The following is a 20,621-nucleotide window of genomic DNA, read 5'->3' on the forward strand; positions in this document are numbered from 1 at the left end:
ATTAGTAGAAAAAAAGAAGAGATAAGGAATAAATTCTTGTGCATGAACAGAAATACATTAAAGGTGCCAGTACTGAGAAAGCACACCAAATCACCAAGAAGGCATGGAAGCACCACGATGGCAGAAGAATTTACCCCCTAATGTTGACGCAGTAATGGGGAGTGGATTGCCCCTGATGCTGCCTTGCCAGGGACACCGGCACTTCTCCTCCCCCCAATACCTCTATTCGCTTTTTTGCTGGCCACAAGCAGCATCTCTTACCTGCTGCTCGTGCTGGCCTCATCATTCCCTCTGATGTTACTTCCAGTGCACTTAACTTTTATAGAATCGTGCTTAGCGCTGCACTAGGTAGTGCCAATTTTTTTTGGGTGGCCTATATAGAATCAGGGGGCCTTAGAGCATAAAATTGTGTGTGTACTTTAGGTTATGGAATGTTGCCACACAGAACATAAGAACAAAAGAATTGCCACTGCTGGGTCAGACACGTGGTCCATCGTGCCCAGCAGTCCGCTCACGCTGCGGCCCTCTGGTAAAAGACCAGCGCCCTAACTGAGACTAGCCCTACCTGCGTATGTTCTGGTTCAGCAGGAACTTGTCTAACTTTGTCTTGAATCCCTGAAGAGTGTTTTCACCTATAACAGCCTCCGGAAGAGCATTCCAGTTTTCTACCAATCTCTGGGTGAAGAAAAACTTCCTTACGTTTGTACGGAATCTATCCCCTTTTAACTTTAGAGAGTGCCCTCTCGTTCTCCCTACCTTGGAGAGAGTGAACAACCTGTCCTTATCTACTAAGTCTATCCCTTTCAGGTAACTTAATTGTGAAATTAGGTATCAATTGGCATTAACAATTAACAATTGGCTATAACTGAAGTTAATTGGCTCTAATGCACTTAGGCCCAGATTCTCTGTAAGGGGCCAATATCAGCGGCTACCTATAAAGTGGCCGCTACTAGTATTCTATTATGGCAATTACATGAAGAGTTGCCATTATAGAACCTGCACTTAGGGCCGAATTCTGTAAACAACGCTGATATGGGTGGTGGCTGCTGATCACGTGTCAATCATGCATAAACGCTGGTTTCAGAATCGCACCTACAGGAAAGATGGGCGCCAGAAATGTAGGCCAGGGTTTTCCGAGCCTACATTCCCAGCACCTATCTTTGCATGAATTGTGCCTACATAGACACTTTAGGCCGTCTAACACCTATTCTGCCATTGACCACACCTACTTTGGCATTGGGCAACTTAAAGCACCAGTGTAAGCGAGATTCCAGCACCTTTTATTTAGGTGCTGATAAGTGCTTCAACCTTGCCATTATTTGCTGTTTCTAAAGGCATTCTTCAATTAACTTAGGCACCGATAGGGCTCATTTAAATCCACTTACAACTGCATTACAATTTCAAAATTCAAAATTCTTCAGTGATGTTCAAATAAATCTTCAAACAACATTTCACATTTGCGGGCCCAGATTTGAACAGACTGGAATGTTTTCTTCGCACCTTTACCTAAGACAGACAGGCGTTGTATCCATAAGGGATGATGTATCCGATTACACCACAAAGATAACGTTGGAGGGTCTTTCTGTATCCAATGTAGTAATATTTGCTTTTTAGCCATCTGATATGTCTTTCTGATATGCTGCTTCTTTTAATGAACATGCTTCTTGGTAAAAATAGCTTTTCCCTCTCTAGAGAATGACATGTGGTCAAATTTGTCTCCGTCCCCGCGATATCTATTTCCATCCTCGTCCCATCCCCACAAGTTCTGTCCCTGCCCCATCACTGCAAGCTTTGTCCTCATCTGCACAGGCCTCAAACTGAAAGGAAGCAAGATGTAAATCCATGTTGGCTACATTAGGAATGAAATTATCAGCCATTTCTTTCTGTAAATTAGCATATGAAATCCTATTGAAATCACTCTAACAATCTAAAAATCAGCTACCAGCACATAGTGGATCCAGGGCCGGATTAAAGGGTAGGCCCAGTAGGCACGTGCCTAGGGCCCGAAAACATCAGGGGGGCCCACCGGCATTAGGGAAGGCAAACAGGAAAGCTGCCCTCGGCCCCTCTGTACAGGCTTCTATTCCCCTCACCTTTGCGCTTTTCCAAACCGGTTTTCTCTCTCAGAGGGGCCCTGATGCGGCAGCCATTCTCACTAGTTGCACATGCGTGGCTGCCGCAAAGCTTCTCCACTGACGCGATCCAGCAAAAACTGGGCCTAGGGGCCCTCGATGAATTAATCCTGTCCTGGGTGGATCACAGGACCTAGGGTGGGCAATAACTCTCTTGTCACTAACAGGAGAGGTTATTTATTTATTTATTTTTAAAATATTTTATTCTTCGTTATCGCAAAAATGTTCTAGGCAGATTATATTCAATGACATAATAAAACAAATAGAAAACTAATAACAATAAAATGTAAAAATTATACAATCTCTCTTGCCAATTATTAAACAATTAATTTATCTATGTCTGCATCTATGAGACAAATGTGGTTTTTCTAGTAACATAGAGCGTGTTGGACTCCGGTTAGATTACAGAAATTAGATAGTTCTAAGTCTAATAGATGCTGACACTGCCGTCTTGAACCTGGGACATTGGATCATTTATTATAGTATTGTCCCTTGATACATCAATTTTGGAAATCCATTTGGGATCAAGTAAACAAAGTAATGGCGCTAACATATGACACTGTGCTATTTGGCACTATGATGAGAGCTAAAAGCCAAATATCATCTCACAATAATAAACTTCTCTTTATTATGGCAGGGGTTGCCATACAGCTTATTTTAAGGAATTGGAAAAACTGGGATAGATTGAACTATACCTTTTGGTGGGAGTCTCTCTGTCACGTTTTTAAAATGGAACTGATTATTTGCTATACAACAAGGACATTACTAAAAGTTTCTGAAGATATGGGAGCCATTGACAAAGTTTTGCAAAGAGTGATTGTTGATTTTGCTCTTTGGTCATACACGTCCAGGGTGGGTTCTTAATTTGAGTGTACTTTTTGAATATAATTATGGGGGGGGGGTTGATATCTATTTGTCATAGATTACAATTTTAATTGTATTTAAGTCCTTTTATAGTGTAATATGATTGTATTATATATTGCACTTACTTATGGCTTTCAAAATGAATAAAGATATTTTAAAAAAATAAACAATTAATTCATTTTTTTTAATATCTATATCTCTCATCACTATATAGATTCTCTTCACATTTCATGACCTTTTAAATATTAATGCAGGTTAACAAGACTGGAGCAGGGTGTGGCCAAAGTGACCAGGATTTTCATGGAGTTCTTTGCAATGATGAAATGTCCGACGCGCTAACCCTGCAAACACGGCTTGATAAAAGGACCCCTAGGAGAAAGAAAAATTATCCTAGATTCTCATCAACCCCGATCCCCTCCATCTTCAGAAAAAAAACATGTGGGCCTGGTCTCATGGCACTATTCTTTAGTCGTTCTCTTTCTAAGTGATGCAACCTGGCTGTATGCCCAACACTTGCATTGACCTACTGGCCCAGATTCTGCTGCAAGCCATATCTGATGACTGCTGGAAAAGTTTAAACTACAAGCTGATCCGAAATGTTTCTCTCCTAATTCCTGGGCCCCGGGTACCAATTCTTATGAGAGGTTTTGTCTCTTTGCAGAGATGCCCAAAAGTAGAAACTAAACTAAACTAAACCTTGGGTTTATATACCGCACCATCTCCACGAATGCGGAGCTCGGCATGGTTTACAGGAAGAAGAATGAGAGAGGAACTACAGTGGAGAGATTAAAGAGTTAGGTGTAAAGAACAGGGCATTGCCTTTGCAAAATGATAAATGGAGGGGCCTAGACTAGCTTTTTGAATGTCAAAAACACAAGGGATAGACCCATAAAAAGCAGCAAAAGAAATTAAACATGATATGGGAGAAGAAAATTGCATTCCATGATTTAATGCAGCTGTTCACTGCACATAAGTATTTTCTGTCTCTCCAGTGACAAAAGTTGCTGACTACAAAGAGCCCCATTGCAGCACCTGTATTTATCCACAGCTTTCCACCCACTTATATCTGTTCACTATAATGGTTTAAAGCACTATAGCATTGCTATGAAACACTGCTATGGGAGTTAGATGCACTGGCAGCCAGATGTGTGTGGAAATATTAATGAGTGCCTCTGCCATTGTTAGCACCCAATAATTGATGTCATAGAGCTCATTATGCAATTCATTGGCTCATTACGAAATCTTGGGTTTCATATATAGAATCCAGGGGGTAAGTGTGTAATGACAGCAACTTAAAAAAAAAAAGAGTATAGCCCAAGCTTTATGTTGTGGTCCTCATTGTAAAGTACCCTCCTCCCTCCATATTTACAGGTGCTGGGGCAAAGCCAGCCCACGAATAAGAAAAATTTGTGAATAACATTAGGGCTGACTCACTCACCCCCACCTCCCTCCCATCTCCCGGATCTCTTTACACCTTACTAAAGGCTGACTATGACCCACCCATACCCACACCTTCCACCTCCAGACCTCTCCACGCCTTACTTTTATAGCCTGGTGGTCTAGCTGTAAGGTGGGGCAGGCGCGATCTTCCTATGCTCCTGCCCTGTGCAGAAGCCATGAACAAAAATGGCTGCCATGAGATCCCTCTGTAGTCTCATGGACTTCGGTGCATTTGCCACAGAAGAATCACTACTACAGCTTTGTAAAAGAGACCCTAAGAAAGAGAAATGCTGGAAACACAGATGAAAATCTTTTCCAAAGTTTAGTGAAAGGGGAGCCTCATCCTATTCAGTGAATGTTATCTGAAGAAGCAGATACTTTTGTCATCTGCCTTGTACAAAGGCAAAAAGTCACTTAAGCTACTGTGAAACACATCAAGTGGAAACGGGACTTCAGACTCCCTATAACAAACTGTATAAAGCCCAAGTTTGCACAGGTCTAGAGATAGAAAAAAGGGCATCCAAGCAGGGACATTTACAATTAGCAAGAACTTGTACAGTTGCCTTGCAGAACATGGAACCTTTTCTTTAAGCCTACAGGAAATATATGTGACTCTAGAGTGGCATGCACAAAGGGAAAAGTTATTTTACCAAGAAACATGTTTATTAAGGAGCAGCATAATTTGGGGTTCTGCATATGTAAATGCTGATACTTACCCTCATAAGTGACAATTTTGCCGAGTGGAAAAAAATACTGTTTGTAATTAAATTTTGCAAGGGGTTTAACACCAGAGAAGTACGAAAATTCCCCTTTAATTGTTGATGCAAATACCAGCTGTTAGCTGTCATTCAGGGCTGGCTCAAGGCATGAACAGGTAAGACCCTAGCTCAGAGCGCCAAAGCTTAAGAATGCCAAAAGCCTGTTTCATCGGCTCCGCCTTCACAGCAGCAAAAGCTTATTTTGCTCTTTCTACTGTGCCATTTTCTCTGCACACCAGCACAATTGCAGCTTTAAAAGTGAGAAGAGGTATCTAAAATTCCCCTGTTTAAATACAGCGCTGCGTACGTCTAGAGGCACTATAGAAATAATTAATAGTAACACAGAAACATGATGGCAGATAAAGGCCAAATGGCCCATCTAGTCTGCCCATCCGCAGTAACCATTTTCTCTTCCTCTCTCTAAGACAGTGGTTCTTAACCTGGGTTCGACCGAACCCCAGGGGTTCGGTGAGTCAGTCTCGCGGGTTCGGCGGAGGTCAAAACACACCTCCGACTCATATAGCGCTTCGGTCACGTTCAATCATCTATCAGTTATTCAGTGAGCAGCAACATTGTCATGCAGATTGCTTCAAGAATTCTGAGTTCATTCTCATTTTAGCGTACATGGCTGATATCTTTGCAGCTCTCAATCATCTCAATAAGCAGATGCAGGGTGGTGGAGTCAACATCATCAAAGCGGAAGAAAACCTGAAAGCTTTTCAAAAAAAGCTACCATTATGGAAACGACGAACAGAAAACGATAACTTCGCAAACTTTCCCCTGCTAGACAACTGTGTAAGTAAGATCGAAGCTGTATCTGGAATGGGAGACATTTCTGTACCCGCGGAACTGAAGCAAACTATTGCCACGCACTTAGATGAGCTTGCAAAGTCTCTCGACGGATACTTCCCTACAAGAGAGTCATATCCAACATGGGTGAGACAGCCGTTCACGTTTAGTGTTGAGACAATAGATGTCAATGATGAATACCTCGATGAAATCATTGAAATTCAGCAGAGCCAGGTTCAACAGCAACTCTTCAGAACAACAACGCTCTCAACATTTTGGTGTCAACAATTGGTAACGTACCCTGTTATTGCTAAGAAAGCTCTGGAAATTTTCATACCGTTTGTTACAACATATCTTTGCGAGCAATCCTTTTCGAGGATGCTGGACATAAAAACGAAGAAAAGGAACAGACTGTTGCGAAAATGACATGAGAGTGGCACTTGCCAAGGTAAAGCCGCGCATTTCTGAACTGGTCTCTGAGAGGCAACAGCAGAAGTCACACTGATTTGCAGTAAATTTCATTATTATGTTATTATTATTCAAAATATAGGAGAACTTTTTTGTTTTCAAAATTGATATTATTTTTTCCCTCACTGTATACCTATGTTTTGAATTTGTAAAAATCATATTTTATTTTTCCAATAAAGAAGGGTTCGGTGAACACGCATATGAAACTGGTGGGATTCAGTACCTCCAACAAGGTTAAGAACCACTGCTCTAAGAGATTCCACATGCCTATCCCATGCTTTCTTGAATTCTGACAGTCTCTGTTTCTACCACCTCTTCTGGGAGACTGTTCCAAGCACCTATCACCCTTTCTGTAAAAAAGGTATTTCCTTAGATTACTCCTGAGCCTATCACCTCTTAACTTCATCCTATGCCCTCTCATTCCAGAGCTTCCTTTCAAATGAAAGAGACTAGACTCATGCGCATTTACACAACGTAGGTATTTAAACGCCTCTATCATATCTCCCCTCTCATGCCTTTCCTCCAAAGTATACAGACTGAGATCTTTAAGTCTGTCCCCATACACCTTATGACCACGCACCATTTTAGTAGCCGACTCCATCCTTTTAATATCTTTTTGACGATGCAGTCTCCAGAATTATACACAATATTCTAAATGAGGTCTCACCAGAGTCTTATACAGGGGCATCAATAGTAGTGGTAAATCTGGGGTACTGCTGGCATAGTGGAGAGTACAGCAGTGTGAGCAAAGCAAAATGTTCTCACTGCTGTAAAAGAGCAGGTAGAGCCCACGTTATCGGGGTGGGGAGGGGGGGTCAGGGCGCCAGTGCCGACAGGGAACAGGGCAGGAAGAATGCCAATGCAGCCTGGGGGAGGGGTACCAGATCAAAAGCAAGCCTAGGCTGCCATGATCCCAGCCAGCACTGCTGGCTGCCTCAGAACATGGAAATTCCAACTTTCAGATTTTTTTTGTAAGTATGCATATATGATCATTATAAAGTATGCATTATAGAGTATGCATGTATGATCATTATAAAATCAGAAATATGCTCCTACATAGCTGGCCCACCCGTACCCCAACATATCCCCTTCTAAATTTGGTATCCTGTTGCTTTGATGTATAAACAGCAGCATTTTAAAATCATTATTTACACATGTAACCACCATGCGAGCCTTCTCAAATGACCTCCTCAGCGAACAACTGACAAAATGAGAAGAATATTTACAAGTATATATGAAATGAATTAATGAGGGCTTGTGGGATGGCGGAAAAAAAACACTCAATCATTCTTCTGTAGTTTATGGAGTTATCAGATCCTTCAGAGGGAGCCACAATTTGGCTGTTGACGGGATGCCAAGAATTTTGTGTGAGTTATGCTCAACGGAATGAATTAATAGACTAGCCAGCAGGTTTTCCATGTTAAATAATAAGTTGTTTCTATTTGTCTATGCTTGTGTACTGAAGGTGAACTTAAACCCTCACACAGATAGCCTGATGCCCAACATTTAAAGGCTTGGAGACCACAGTGATGACAAGTTGGATTCTTTTCCATGTCAGAATTGGTAAGAACAAGATGGGTGTTTGAAATATATTTGGAATCAAAGATGCCAACTCTCTGGAGCTGCTTGGTGATACTCGCAATTTATAATGAGATCAAAAAACGCCACACCCACCAGCTGGTGATCCAACTGCCTTGCCAAGTTCACATTACTGACAAGTCCTCTTGGACCAGAAGATTCGGGTGCTGTTTGGAAATGAACTGGAGTCGTCCATTACTGATCTGCCGAACATAATTGGAAAGAAACACTGAAACTCTTTCCCAGTTATCTTACAATGGGAGAGCTATTTTTTTTTTAATGGTGCTTTGGCAGAGAGGAAATTCTTGTGGTATCTAGAGACCACAGATGCATGACTACAGAGGAAGTAGACATCTCTGTCTCTCCTCCAATCTTGTCCTGAGCTTGCATCGCAAATCCAGCATTTTTGCAATATGTCAAAAGAAACTTGACAAAAACATTTGTTTCCCTCTTCCTTAGATTTGCCTTGGAGCAGCTGTGAAAAGTGCTGTAAGACTTTTGCAATGGGGAAGTATTAAAAAAAAAAATCCTGAACCAGTTCATTCCTGTGTTAAAAACACAATATGCTCAAACCCTTAGCTAAAATTTCAGTTTAATCTCAGAAAGGATATTAAGGATTATATGTTCTTCCGCATCTGGCATCATGATTGTTGCTGTTTTCTGGGTCTTGCCCCAGACACAGCGAGATCCTGAAAACAGCAATGATATTAATCCAGCCTCCTAAACATTTCTTTCTCTCTTTCCATCTTTTTAAATGTTTACATGATCCTAGAGAAAACGAGTTTGCTATGGATACCATCAAGAATGACACAGGAATGAACATCAAGCAATTGAAAGAAGCCGTGGAAAACAGGGAAGCATCGTGAAGACTGGCCCACAGAGTATCCAAGGGTCAGACATGACTGAATGGATAGTAGTAGTAGTATAATAGTGTTGTTGAAACAGTTTGAATGAACCTGCTTTGTTTTCATCTGACTGCTAGGGGAATTCACTTTGTTTTTTGGTATCTAGAAAAGGTTCAAAGAAGAGCGACTAAGATGGTAAAGGGGCTGAAACTCCTCTCGTATGAGGAAAGACTAAAACGGTTATGGCTCTTCAGCTTGGAAAAGAGACGGCTGAGGGGAGATATGATTGAAGCCTACAAAATCCTGAGTGGAGTAGAACGAGCACAAGTGAATCGATTTTTTTCACTCCGTCAAAAATTACAAAGACTTAGGGGACACTCGATGAAGCTACAATTGGAGGACATTTTTTTCACTCAGAGAATAGTTAAGCTCTGGAACGTGTTGCCAGAGGATGTGGTAAGAACGGAGAGCGTAGCTGGTTTTAAGAAAGGTTTGGACAAGTTCCTGGAGGAAAAGTCTATAGTCTGTTATTGAGAAAGTATTGGAACCATGGAATATTGCTACACTTTGGGTTTTGGCCAGGTACTAGTGACCTGGATTGGCCACTGTGAGAACAGGCTATTGGGCTTGATGGACCATTGGTCTGACCTAGTAAGGCTGTTCATATGTTCTTATCTATTTCACACGAACAGCATATAATCGATTATCTCTTCTGTGAAGTAATACTTGCCTACAGTTCTAAAATTCTACCCTGTGGGATTTCAAATCTACTAGGGCAGTGTTTCCCCAAGTCCAGTGGCATAGTAAAGAGAGGGGCGGAGGGGCAGACCGCCCTGGGCACCATGTTGGTGGGGGCTCCAGCACCCTTCCTCCTGTCCGCCCCCACCCCCGGCCTCTTCCCATTCTTCCCCTCCACGTGTGCGCCCCCCTTTCCCTATAACTTTAGTTGAAGTTGTTCTTTGTGGTGATCAACGTGCTCTTCATGACCCCATTGGCTCTCCCACTGACGTCACTTCTGGGCGCCACGCAGGGGAAGTGACGTTAGAGAGAAAGTCAATGGGGTTGTGAGGAGCACATTGACTGCTGTGAGCAACAACTTCAACTAGAGATACAAGGGAAGAGAAGGGGCGCGCACGCGGCTGGCAGTATCAGGGAAGGAGCGGAGGGTGGTAGAGACAAAGGCGGGGGGTGGTACCACCACCCTGGGTGCCTTTCACCCTCGTTATGCCACTGCCCAAGTTGATGCTAGAGCAGGGGTGGGCAACTCCAGTCCTCGAGGGCCAGAATCCAGTTGGGTTTTCAGGATTTCCCCAATGAATATGCATGAGATCTATTTGCATGCACTGTTTTCAATGCATATTCATTGGGAAAATTCTGAAAACCCGACTGGATTCCAGCCCTCGAGTACCAGAGTTGCCCATCCTTATGTTGGTCAAAGTGAAGGCATTGGTAAGTTTCCAGTGTTGAATATCACACCTAACCACATAGATAGTTGGCTTCATAAACCTGGATATTCAATGCTAGAGCCTAGACATGGCCAAGCATTGAATATCTGTGCATAATAATGGTGGCAGACAAAAATCAAATGCTGACCACCGCCAGCTGAATATCTACGCCTGTATTACTATATTACTCTAATGTAGGGGTCTCAACACAGGCCTTGGGACACACCCTGTCAGTCAGGTTTTTGGAATATCCACGATGAATATGCTTACAATGGAGGTCAATAAAACTCCAAAGAGAGGAATGGAGGAAAAATATAACTTAATCACTAGGCAAAATCACCCCATTAACAAACAAAATAAGCTAGGCACCATATTAATGCTTAAAGCAAAAGAAAAAGCCTCAGAACGCTGGAAAGGTGAACCCATACGTCACAGGCATAAAAACCTTTCGCCAGAAGAACTAATATAGCGAGGATAAAGACCATTAGAGATGTAAATGCTTTAAACATTCTCACAAGATATGCTGTAAACCTTATGGGGAGAGTGTGGCGCAATGGTTAAAGCTACAGCCTCAGCACCCTGAGGTTATGGGTTCAAACCCATGCTGCTTCTTGTGACCCTGGGCAAGTCACTTAATTCCCCCATTGCTCCAGGTACATTAGATAGATTGTGAGCCCACCAGGACTGGCAGGGAAAAATACCTGAATAAATGAATGTAAACTGTTCTGAGCTCTCCTGGGAGAATGGGGTAGAAAAATGAATAAATAAATAAAATGTATGGGTGATAGAGTGTGGATTCACCTCTCCAGCATTCTGAGGCTTTTTCTTTCACTTTAAGCATTAATGTGTTGCCTAGCTTATTTTGTTTGTTAATGGCGTGATTTTGCCTGGTGATTAAGTTACAATGGAGGTCATGCATACAAATGTATCTCATGCATATTCATTGTGGGTATCTTGAAAACCTGACAGGTTGGATGCATCTCCTTGGGTTAAGAACCCCTGCCCCAGACCCATGCTTGAAAGTGATGACATCAATAACAAAAGAAACGGATATATCCCTGGTACAATCCCTTATTGAACATTATTATATGGATGATGGAAGTCACTACAATGGATATAATCAATAAAACCAATTTCATTCAATTTCATTTTAAGTTGCAGGACCATATTAAAAGCAATGGCACAAAAAGAACTCTGATTCAGTCCAGTGAGCAGCGTACCAAGGGGTTTTGCTTCTATCTACTTTCCATATGGTGTGAGTCCTGGTGCTTGAATGCTTTTGATGGCTGACAACGTAGATTGACAAAATGTACCTTCCCTTCCCTCTCCCCCCTCCCCCCACAAATAGAACTAAGGCTAATATTTGGCTGGAATTTTCATTCCTTTGTAGTAGTTATTTAATGATGTGCATTTTCTAGATGACAATTCAGCCAATGGCATAGCAGAGCATAAGTGACCACACTAGTCCATGAGCAAAAAGGGACAGAGACTGGCGTGAGAACATGAGAAGGTAAAGAAAGGCATTGGGATTTGTATACACATCTCCCTCGTTATTCGCGGGGGATAGGGGCAGAGCCGGACCGCGAATGGTGAAAAACCGCAAATATCTGGCTCTGACCCCCCGCCTTCCCCCGGCATCCCGGCCTTACCTAGTGGTCTAGTGAGTTTTCGGGGCAGGAGCGATCTTCCTATGCTCCTGCCCCGTGCAGATCACCATTAGGAAATGGCTACCGTGAGTTCCCGTAGTCTCTCGAGACTACGACGGGAACTCCCCACAGGGAGGAGGAGCGCAGGAGCATAGGAAGATCGCTCCTGCCCCGAAAGCCCGCTAGACCACCAGGTAAGGCCGGGATACCGGGGGGGAGGCAGAAATATGGGGGGGGTTCCCAAAAAAAATCACGATTATATGAAAATCACAAGTGCGGAAACCACGAATGGGGAAGGGGAAGTATACCAACTTTTTGTGGCTTACATACAATGGTTTCAAGCATTTTCCCTATCTGTCCCAGTTGGCTCACAGTCTATCTAATGCAGTGTTTTTCAACCGCTGTTCCGCGGCACACTAGTGTGCCGCGAGATGTTGCCTGGTGTGCCGTACGGTCAGGGCAGTACCACCAGTCCTGCATTCAGGGGCCCCGGGCTCCCCCAGGGTCCTAGGCCACAGTCTAGGGAGAGGGGCGATCCGCCCCACGTGGACAGGAGAGAGCTGGACGAGGGACCCGCGAAGTTCAATACATCTCGAGCCGCGAGGCTCATCTTCTGTTCCTGCCTGCCCTGCAGCTAACATATAGCCAATCGCTAGCGTTCCCCGATGTCAGCGCTGACGTCGGAGGGAGGGCTTAAGCAAAGCCTGCCCTCCGACGTCAGCGCTGACGTCGGAGAATACTTCCGTTCGGCTATTTGTGCGCGGCAGGGCAGGCAGGAAGCAGAAGACAAGCCTCGCGGCTTGAGCTTCGTTTTGCTGAGAAAGTTGCAAAGATGGGCTGGGAGGCAAACACGGAACACAAAAGGGGGGAGGGAGTGCGTTTTGGACACAAGGCATGAACTTGGGAGAGAGGAAGGGAGGGAAAGAGATGCTGAGGTGGGGGAGGGAATGGGTTTTTGGACACAGAAGAAATGGACTTGGGAGAGAGGAAGGGAGGGAAAGAGATGCTGAGGTGGGGGAGGGAATGCGTTTTTGGACACAGAAGAAATGGACTTGGGAGAGAGGAAGGGAGGGAAAGAGATGCTGAGGTGGGGGAGGGAATGAGTGTTTGGACACAGAAGGCATGGACTTTGGAGAGAGGAAGGGAGGGAAAGAGATGGTTGTGTACACAGGGAATAGAAGAAAGGAGAATTTTTGGTCATAGGGAGGGAGTGAGGTACAGATAGTGGCATACCAGGGTGGGGGGGGCGGTCTGCCCCACCCCGGGTTTACGTCCCAAGAGGGTGCACAGCTGGCCACCCTCCAGTGTTGTCCCTAGGCCGGCAAACTGCGGCTCTTTAGCCACTTGAGTGCCACCGCCGCCATCGGGAACAGGCCGGCGCCAAGTTCTCCCTGCTTTTCCCTGTGGCCAACTCTCGCCACTCGCGTCAATTCTGACGTCGGAGAGGACGTTCTGGGCCAGCCAATCGCTGCCTGGCTGGCCTAGAACGTCCTCTCCGACGTTAGAATTGACGACGGGTGGCGAGAGTTGGTCGGCCCCGCGGGGAAGAGAAGCAGGGAGAACTTGGCGACGGCCTGTTCCCGATGGCGGCGGTGGCACTCAAGTGAATTACTTTATATATAGTCAATATAGGCACAGAGTTAAATTTTTTAACATTTTCTAATGGTGGTGTGCCTCGTGATTTTTTTCATGAAACAAGTGTGCCTTTGCCCAAAAAAAGGTTGAAAAACACTGATCTAATGTACCTGGGGCAGTGGTGGATTAAGTGATTTGCCCAGGGTCACAGAGAACAGCGCAAGGTTTGAACCTACAACCTCAGGGTGTTGAGGCTGTAGCTCTAACCACTATGTCATGCCAGCGGTAAATCAGAGTCATGCCAGTGAGAACAAAAGCATTCCAGTGGTGATGAGTTAGCGGAGCAGATGCTTGATCCCAGGATTGCTGCATCTTGATTAGCTGAGAAAATACCAACTCGAAATTATATACGTGCTTCCACAGTCCCAAACAACTGGATCTGTAGGCGCTGGGCACCTCATTATATTGTAAGGATGAAGGTAAAACGCTGAACATGTCTGGTTCTTTTCAGCACCACAAGTACAATCTACACTCATTTTGAATGCTCTCTCAGAAACAGCTATGTTGGGATGACAAACCCATCACTTGAGTGCAAAAAGACACTCCTCTCTCACTCTATAGATATAAACACATACCCACACTCTCTCCCACTCTCCAGGGAGCTACATAAATCATTTATTTTGTGAGTCTTGAAACTATTTCTAGGTTTTCACAAATGCATAGTAATAGAACTCATTGATGTGACTTTTTACCCCTTTTGTTTCAAGGCAGGAAGGGTCAAGAGAAGCTTAGTGATGTGCAAAAAATACATATATTTCCTCAGATTACAAAGAAAGCATAGTTACATTTCCAAAATGCAGTACTATATGTGTATTTCTTAAAAATGTGTCAATGTCTGTATTGTTTTTAATCAAGAACTTCCTGCATGGTTGAACAGCAAATCACTGAATTATCTACAATTACAGTATTACAAGATCTGTTACCCAAATGAGATGATCATTTGTTAAATACATTAGTTTATTTCTATCAAAAACACACATTTTTAATTATTATGGAAACTCTTCCAGGAGAAAACTAAGAATATGAAAGCAGTAGGAATGTGCCAATGTTCATGACCTCTGGTTCATCAAAATGCTTTCAGAGGGGTAGCTGTGTTAGTAGCAAAACAGAAAAAGGCTGGTGGCACCTTCTAACAGGCTTATGAGCCAGAATCTTTCCAGAGCAAGAATTAATTTAGTCACTGAGAGATGTGGACTCGTCCTGGATCCTATATGCCTCAATAAATCTGTTTATTTAGAAGAGACAAACAGCCTTTGGGTCGTTTACGCTTAGGATGGCAGGTTAATCCTATACTAACAGGGGATAAAAAGCCTAAACACATTTTTTGACGAGAAATTTAGATGTCAAAATAGCGCCTCCTGCTGGATCTAAGGTCTTTGCATTGGTCCATGCAGGTGTTTCTTGTTCTTTGGCACTCAGCAAGGATTAAGTGGCTGAGAAGAACATAACATGTAGTGGATAAAATATCCTTTTAACTAAGAAACTCAGCCAATTTTGAATTAGGTACTAAAAATAGGAACCGAGGCTGTTTGCAAACCTAGAGCTGTTCTTAACTGCTAGCAGGGCTGGACGATTGCAGCAATTATTTCTTTGCACGATCGGCGGTTTATGCAAACTTTGTAAGCAGAAAATAGAATAGTAACAACGAAGGGGAACAAGGTGCAAACGTTAGACAATTGTAAGTTTGTGTTATTGTGAGTGTAGCTTGCCCTCTGTCCCGTGGTGGTGTCCTTTGGCCTTTTCTGTTGACTTACCTGTTTGGTGAATAAGATGGCCGTGTCCCAGTATTCAGGATGCTTGTCGCTGGCTTTATTCCACTTTTTCTGCCAATTGCAAAAATTCCTTAGGGTCATGGCAGCGTTGCTGGTGACCTTGGGCCCTTTGCCATCATCACTTAGGAGCAGGAACTTCACTACCACAAGGTTGATAGGGTTCTGGATGCTAGGATGTCTGTAAAGCCGAGCTGAAGTGGCCAAAAGAGTGAGCAAGTAGTGCTTCAGGTCCTCCCCGTGAAACTTGACCATCGATTCATCGGCCACCAGTAGAGTCTCCACATACCTGGGGATGGAGGCAAACCGTTTGGCTCTGCCTTTGGCTTTCAACCTGGTGTCGTTGAGTTGCTTCTTGGCACGGTTGGCCTGGGAGGACGAACCCTTGTACTTCTCCAGGGCTGCCAGGACGCCTGGGTTTAAGCCTGAACCCACCCCGCACCTGGAAGTGGTGTCCGCGGCCTGAAACAGCGCTTTCCTACGCTGAAGAAGGTGCGCCCCCTGCCGGTTGCGGAAAACTTTGGCCCCAGTGCTGTTTTTCAAAGGGCTAATAAAATATTCTTCACCTTGGTAGCCAAAAGAGCCCCGCAAGCCCCCGCAGAGGCTCAGGGCTGCGAAGGATTCCCGATCCGAGTTCACATCTCCAGAGTAGAAGCAGTGGCGCAGGTTGTCATCCCTGGCTGCTGGCTTTGGGAAGATGCCCGGATAATGCATGGCAAAAGCAGGAGCAATGAACTGAGCATCAGGGATTAAATTCAGATAGAAATCTTCCTGGAAGGCTTTGATTTGGAAAATCGCCCCCTGGTCGTCGTTATCCCCGGGCGTAGTTTTGAAATAGCGCCTACCATTGATGTCAGGGTCCAGCCTTTTAGGGGTAACAATCTCGCTCTCCATTGAAGAGCTGGAAGGTGAGACCCCAAGCAAGAGATCCAAGGTCAGCAGACAGGTGCTGAAAACGACTGGCAGCATGGTGCGGACTTCCACCACCCCGCGCCGGCTCTGACGGGGTCCAGTCTGAAACTTAGACCCAACAAAATCGGGGATCCAGTTATGCACAAAACCCAGCCAGCAAGTAACATTAATGGCGAGGATCAGATTCAGAATCCAGCTGGCATTAATTTTACCATTCCATCAGGCGGTTCTTACTTCGTTTGAGCGACGTGGCTTCTGCTGTTACCTGATTTCTGAACATGCGTTTGCTTTCGGGGGGATTTATATACATTTGTATCCTGTGCAAAACGCCTGGGGAAGCCCTCAAGCGCTCATTGGCGCGGTCTCAGCCACTTGTAGTTCTCCAGAGCCTATCACATGTACGCATGCTCACGTCCGTGCACAGCTTTCAAGCGGCAGCTGAGCTTTATTCTTTGCTGTTATCAGCCTCCACTCTACAAACGTTGGTTCACTTTATTTTTCTTCTCGTTTTAAGAACGCCTGTCATAGAGCGGACAGTGTTGGGTAAAAACCAGAAAGTGTCAGACGCGTGTTCAATGAAAGGGGGGGGGGGGGGGGTTGCAGCTAAATTGCTCTCTGTTCCCGAAGATACCTTTATAGATTCTCTCTCACTGCTGTTTTCTTTCACCTATTATGAAAATGTATGTATTAGGTCCAGGAGATTAGTGGTTTTGCCCCCTTGCATGTTTGTTACGAAGGAAAGCACCAAGGGTTTCTTTCTCTATACAGTATTTTTAACGTGTTGGTTTTTTGTTTTTTTTTAACAGACTGTCAGTAAAGTGTGTGAGAAACTAAAAACTGCATGTTGTCATCAGCAAACACGGGTGTCTTTGTGTATGAGTTTATCATGCTTATGTCTGTTTCCCGTCACTATATCGTTTTCAAGCTTGCATATTTACAGTGTATGCATGCATGAAAATGAGAGTCCAGTCATCCACAACTTCTCTCGACTGGTTTGGATCCAAGTTTAAATTTATGGCTATCTAACTTGAATTTTCTCAAATCATCTGACTTCAGAACGGATGCCCATTTTTCTCTGTCAATCCAAATTAGGACTTGGTTGGTTTGGATTTTTGCTAGTTCCAGATTGGAAAAATGATGCCCGGCTTCCATGCTTTCACAGCTCTGCTATAAGGTACTCATTCAAACATTCACATCTGGACAGCTAAACCCAGCTGCCAAATCTTCACATTTACAAGTTAGTGGTTAATGGGCTGGATTTTTCTGAACTCGCTGTAGCACTCTCCCAATTTCACTTACATTACCTAAATCTCTTTTATTTCAGGACTGGGTAAAATGCGGACTCCACGGACCATGCGGATCTTAACCATACACCCTTAAAAATCTGCTCACCCTGGGGTGAGCGGTATCCATGAGGTCTGTATGAGTTAAAACAAGGGTCCGTAGAGTGAACGGGATCTGTGAGGTCCATGAGAGTTAAAACAAGGTTCCATAGAGTGAACACTTTCTTTTGAAGGCCAAGCGCTTTTAGTATTGTGGGGTCTGTGAAATCCTCCTTTTAACATCTACCTTTACTGTTAGTGGTTGGGATTGCTGGTATTAAATACTAGAGTCTCAACCTAGTTCTTCCTTTTGTTGTGCCCAGTTTTTCTGCACCCCAGTGTCCCAAATGCCTTCTACCTGGAGGCCCCATAGATCCCGCAGAGCTACAGCGCACGGCCTTAAAAAGAAAGTGGCCATGACATGGGGGTCCGCAGAAATCCTCATTTTAACTCCCGCAGACCTCACGGATACCGCTCACCCCCCGAGATGAGCAGATTTTTAAGGGCATGTGGTTAAGATCCATGAAGCCCTGGGGGGGAGGGGCATGAGATACGTATTTTACCCAGTCCTTTTTATTTATTCTCCCACTCAGAAAGGATTAATTTCACATACCCATAATATAAATATAGGTATATAGTGTGAGCCTGATTCTATAAATGGTGCCTAACCAATTTCTGTGTGGAACTCAACATTTTTAATTGGCTAAACTGGTGTGATAATTGAAAGCACCATTAAAAGCCAATTAAAATGATTAATCTAAAGTTCTGTGTGGAAATTGTCATGGTGCCTATACCAAGGCACCTACATGAAAAGTTTGTGTAAGCAGGGGTGGAGTTTGGGCGTGGAAAACCTTGGCCTAATATACCGCCGCCTAAGTTGTAGATATCTACCAGTGCCTAGCTCAATTTAGGTGCCCGTATGTGTAATTCTATAAATAGGAAGGCTTCTGGGTCAGTGGACCGCGTGCAGGAGTCACCGATCGCAGCTTTACGAAGACCAGTGGACCGTGTGCAGAAGCCACCGCTCGCGGCTTTGCCAAGAGAAGTGCGGCTCAAGTTCTCAGCCCAACCAAGAAGAGAATGACATGGATATGGTTCAATCAGAATTTAGGAAGATGGTTGGTTGGGCTGAGAACTTTTTACCGCTCCCAGTAAAACCTTGATTTACGAGCATAATTTGTTCTGAAAACATGCTTGTAATCCAAAACACTCGTATATCAAAGCAAATTTCCCCATAAGAAATAATGGAAACTCAGACGATTCATTCCACAACCCAAACGCTTTAATAGAAAATACTATACATATTTGTATTGCAAGACCTCGCCCGTTTAGAACAGTCACTACACTCCCACAGCGTCAGAGAGAGACGAACCATTGGCTCACTTGTATGTACTTGTATTGCAAGACCTTGCTTGTTATTAAGTTAAAATTTAATAAGATGTTTTGCTTGTCTTGGAAAACACATGCATACCAAGTTACTTGAAATCCAAGGTTTTGCTTCTTCTAAGTGCATTTCTCCTTCTCTCTCTCTCTCTTATGTATATGTATATATATATATAAATATATATATATATATATATATACTAGTCTTATAACCCGTTACATTAACGGGTGCTAGAATATATGTGTGTGTCTCTCTTTATTTCTTTCAATCTCTCTCTCTCTCCTTAGCCGCTTTCTTTCTTTCTGTCTTTCTTTTTCCTTGGCTGTCCATCACCACCCCTTGCCTGCTCCCCCTGTCCATTCTCCCTTCCTTTTACCTCCCCTGTGTCCACCACCACCCCTTCACAGGTCTCCTTATGCAGCAGCAGCCCTTCTCCCTTTGTTTTACCTCCCCCCTGTCCAGCAGCACCTTCCTTCTCCCCCTGTCCAACATTAGGCCTCCGTTCCTTTTTCTTCACCCCCCCCCGTCCATCAGCACCTCTTTCCTTCTCCCCCTGTCCAGCAGTAGGCGTCCCTTCCTTTTTCTCCCCCCCCTCCTCCTTCTTATCCCTATGATACACTTACCTTGCTCTGCCCGTGATCAGAGGCTCCCGACAGCCGCCCAGTTGCACTCATTGGAAAAGTTCCCTCTGCGGCATCCCACACCCCTCCTGACGTGACTCCCGCTGTCCCGCACCTGCCCCTGTGTCTTTCTTCTTGTCTTTCTGTGTCCCTCCCTCCGTCTGTCTGTCCAAAGCAGCATTTCCTCCCCCCACACCAGTTCCCTGTGCACCTGCCCCTGTGTCTTTCTTCTTGTCTTTCTGTGTCCCTTCCTCCCTCTGTCTGTCTGTCCAAAGCAGCATTCCCTCCCCCCACACCAGTTCCCTGTGTACCTGCCCCTGTGTCTTTCTTCTTGTCTTTCTGTCTTCCTTCCTCCCTCTGTCTGTGCAAAGCTGCATTCCCTCCCCCCACACCAGTTCCCTGTGCCTGCATTAGCGTTTCCTCTACCCTCTTTCCCTTCCCACAGTCGCGACTACAAACAGTCGCGGGCCTGAGTCATTTGGCGGCCACCCCCTCTTCCCTTACTGCGGGCCCGACTGGCGATTTTAAGCAGCGTGTCAGCAGTCTTCACACGCTGCTTCGGGCCTACTGCCCTGATTTGCTCCGGACATGCCAGAGTAAATCAGGGCAGTAGAAAGGCCCGAAGCAGCGTGTGAAGAGTGCTGCACATGCTGCTTGAATGGCCAGTCGGGCCCGCGGTAAGGGAAGAGGGGGGGCGGCAAATGAGTCGAGTCCCGGACAGCGGAAAGTTGCTGGGCTCCTCGGTGGGGGCGCTGAGTGGCCGCGATCCCTCTCCTCCCAGACCCCCTCCCCCCCCCCGGAGGAACGGAGATCGATTTGCCGCTATTTTGAAGATCGTTCTGGCCTGCTCCTTGCCTGAAGTCCTCTCTCCTCCCCCGAGGCTGATGTCGGACGCAGCGGTTGTCTCCCCCGAGGCGGATGATCTTATGGGAATCAATGTTCTTCGCTCTGCCCTGCTCCTTGCCTTAGTATATTTTTAAGTTGAAAGACACGGCGGCGGCGGCTCCTCTCAAG

The 20,621-nt window shown here is 44.8% G+C and overlaps 1 protein-coding gene across 1 annotated transcript in view; it reads right to left on the reverse strand.

The window, feature by feature from the left end:
* ADAMTS15 (ADAM metallopeptidase with thrombospondin type 1 motif 15) overlaps positions 1 to 16,573 on the reverse strand; it is a 60,081-nt gene extending 43,508 nt beyond the window's left edge. Inside the window, exon 1 of the mRNA XM_033919126.1 lies at positions 15,355 to 16,573. Within this exon, the coding sequence (XP_033775017.1) occupies positions 15,355 to 16,338 (984 nt within the window). The 5' untranslated portion in view covers positions 16,339 to 16,573. The remainder of the gene's footprint in view (positions 1 to 15,354) is intronic.
* Positions 16,574 to 20,621: the final 4,048 nt, after the last annotated feature.

This window comes from Geotrypetes seraphini, chromosome 13 (genome assembly GCF_902459505.1).
Source record: "Geotrypetes seraphini chromosome 13, aGeoSer1.1, whole genome shotgun sequence".
NCBI classification, from domain to species: Eukaryota; Metazoa; Chordata; class Amphibia; order Gymnophiona; family Dermophiidae; genus Geotrypetes; species Geotrypetes seraphini.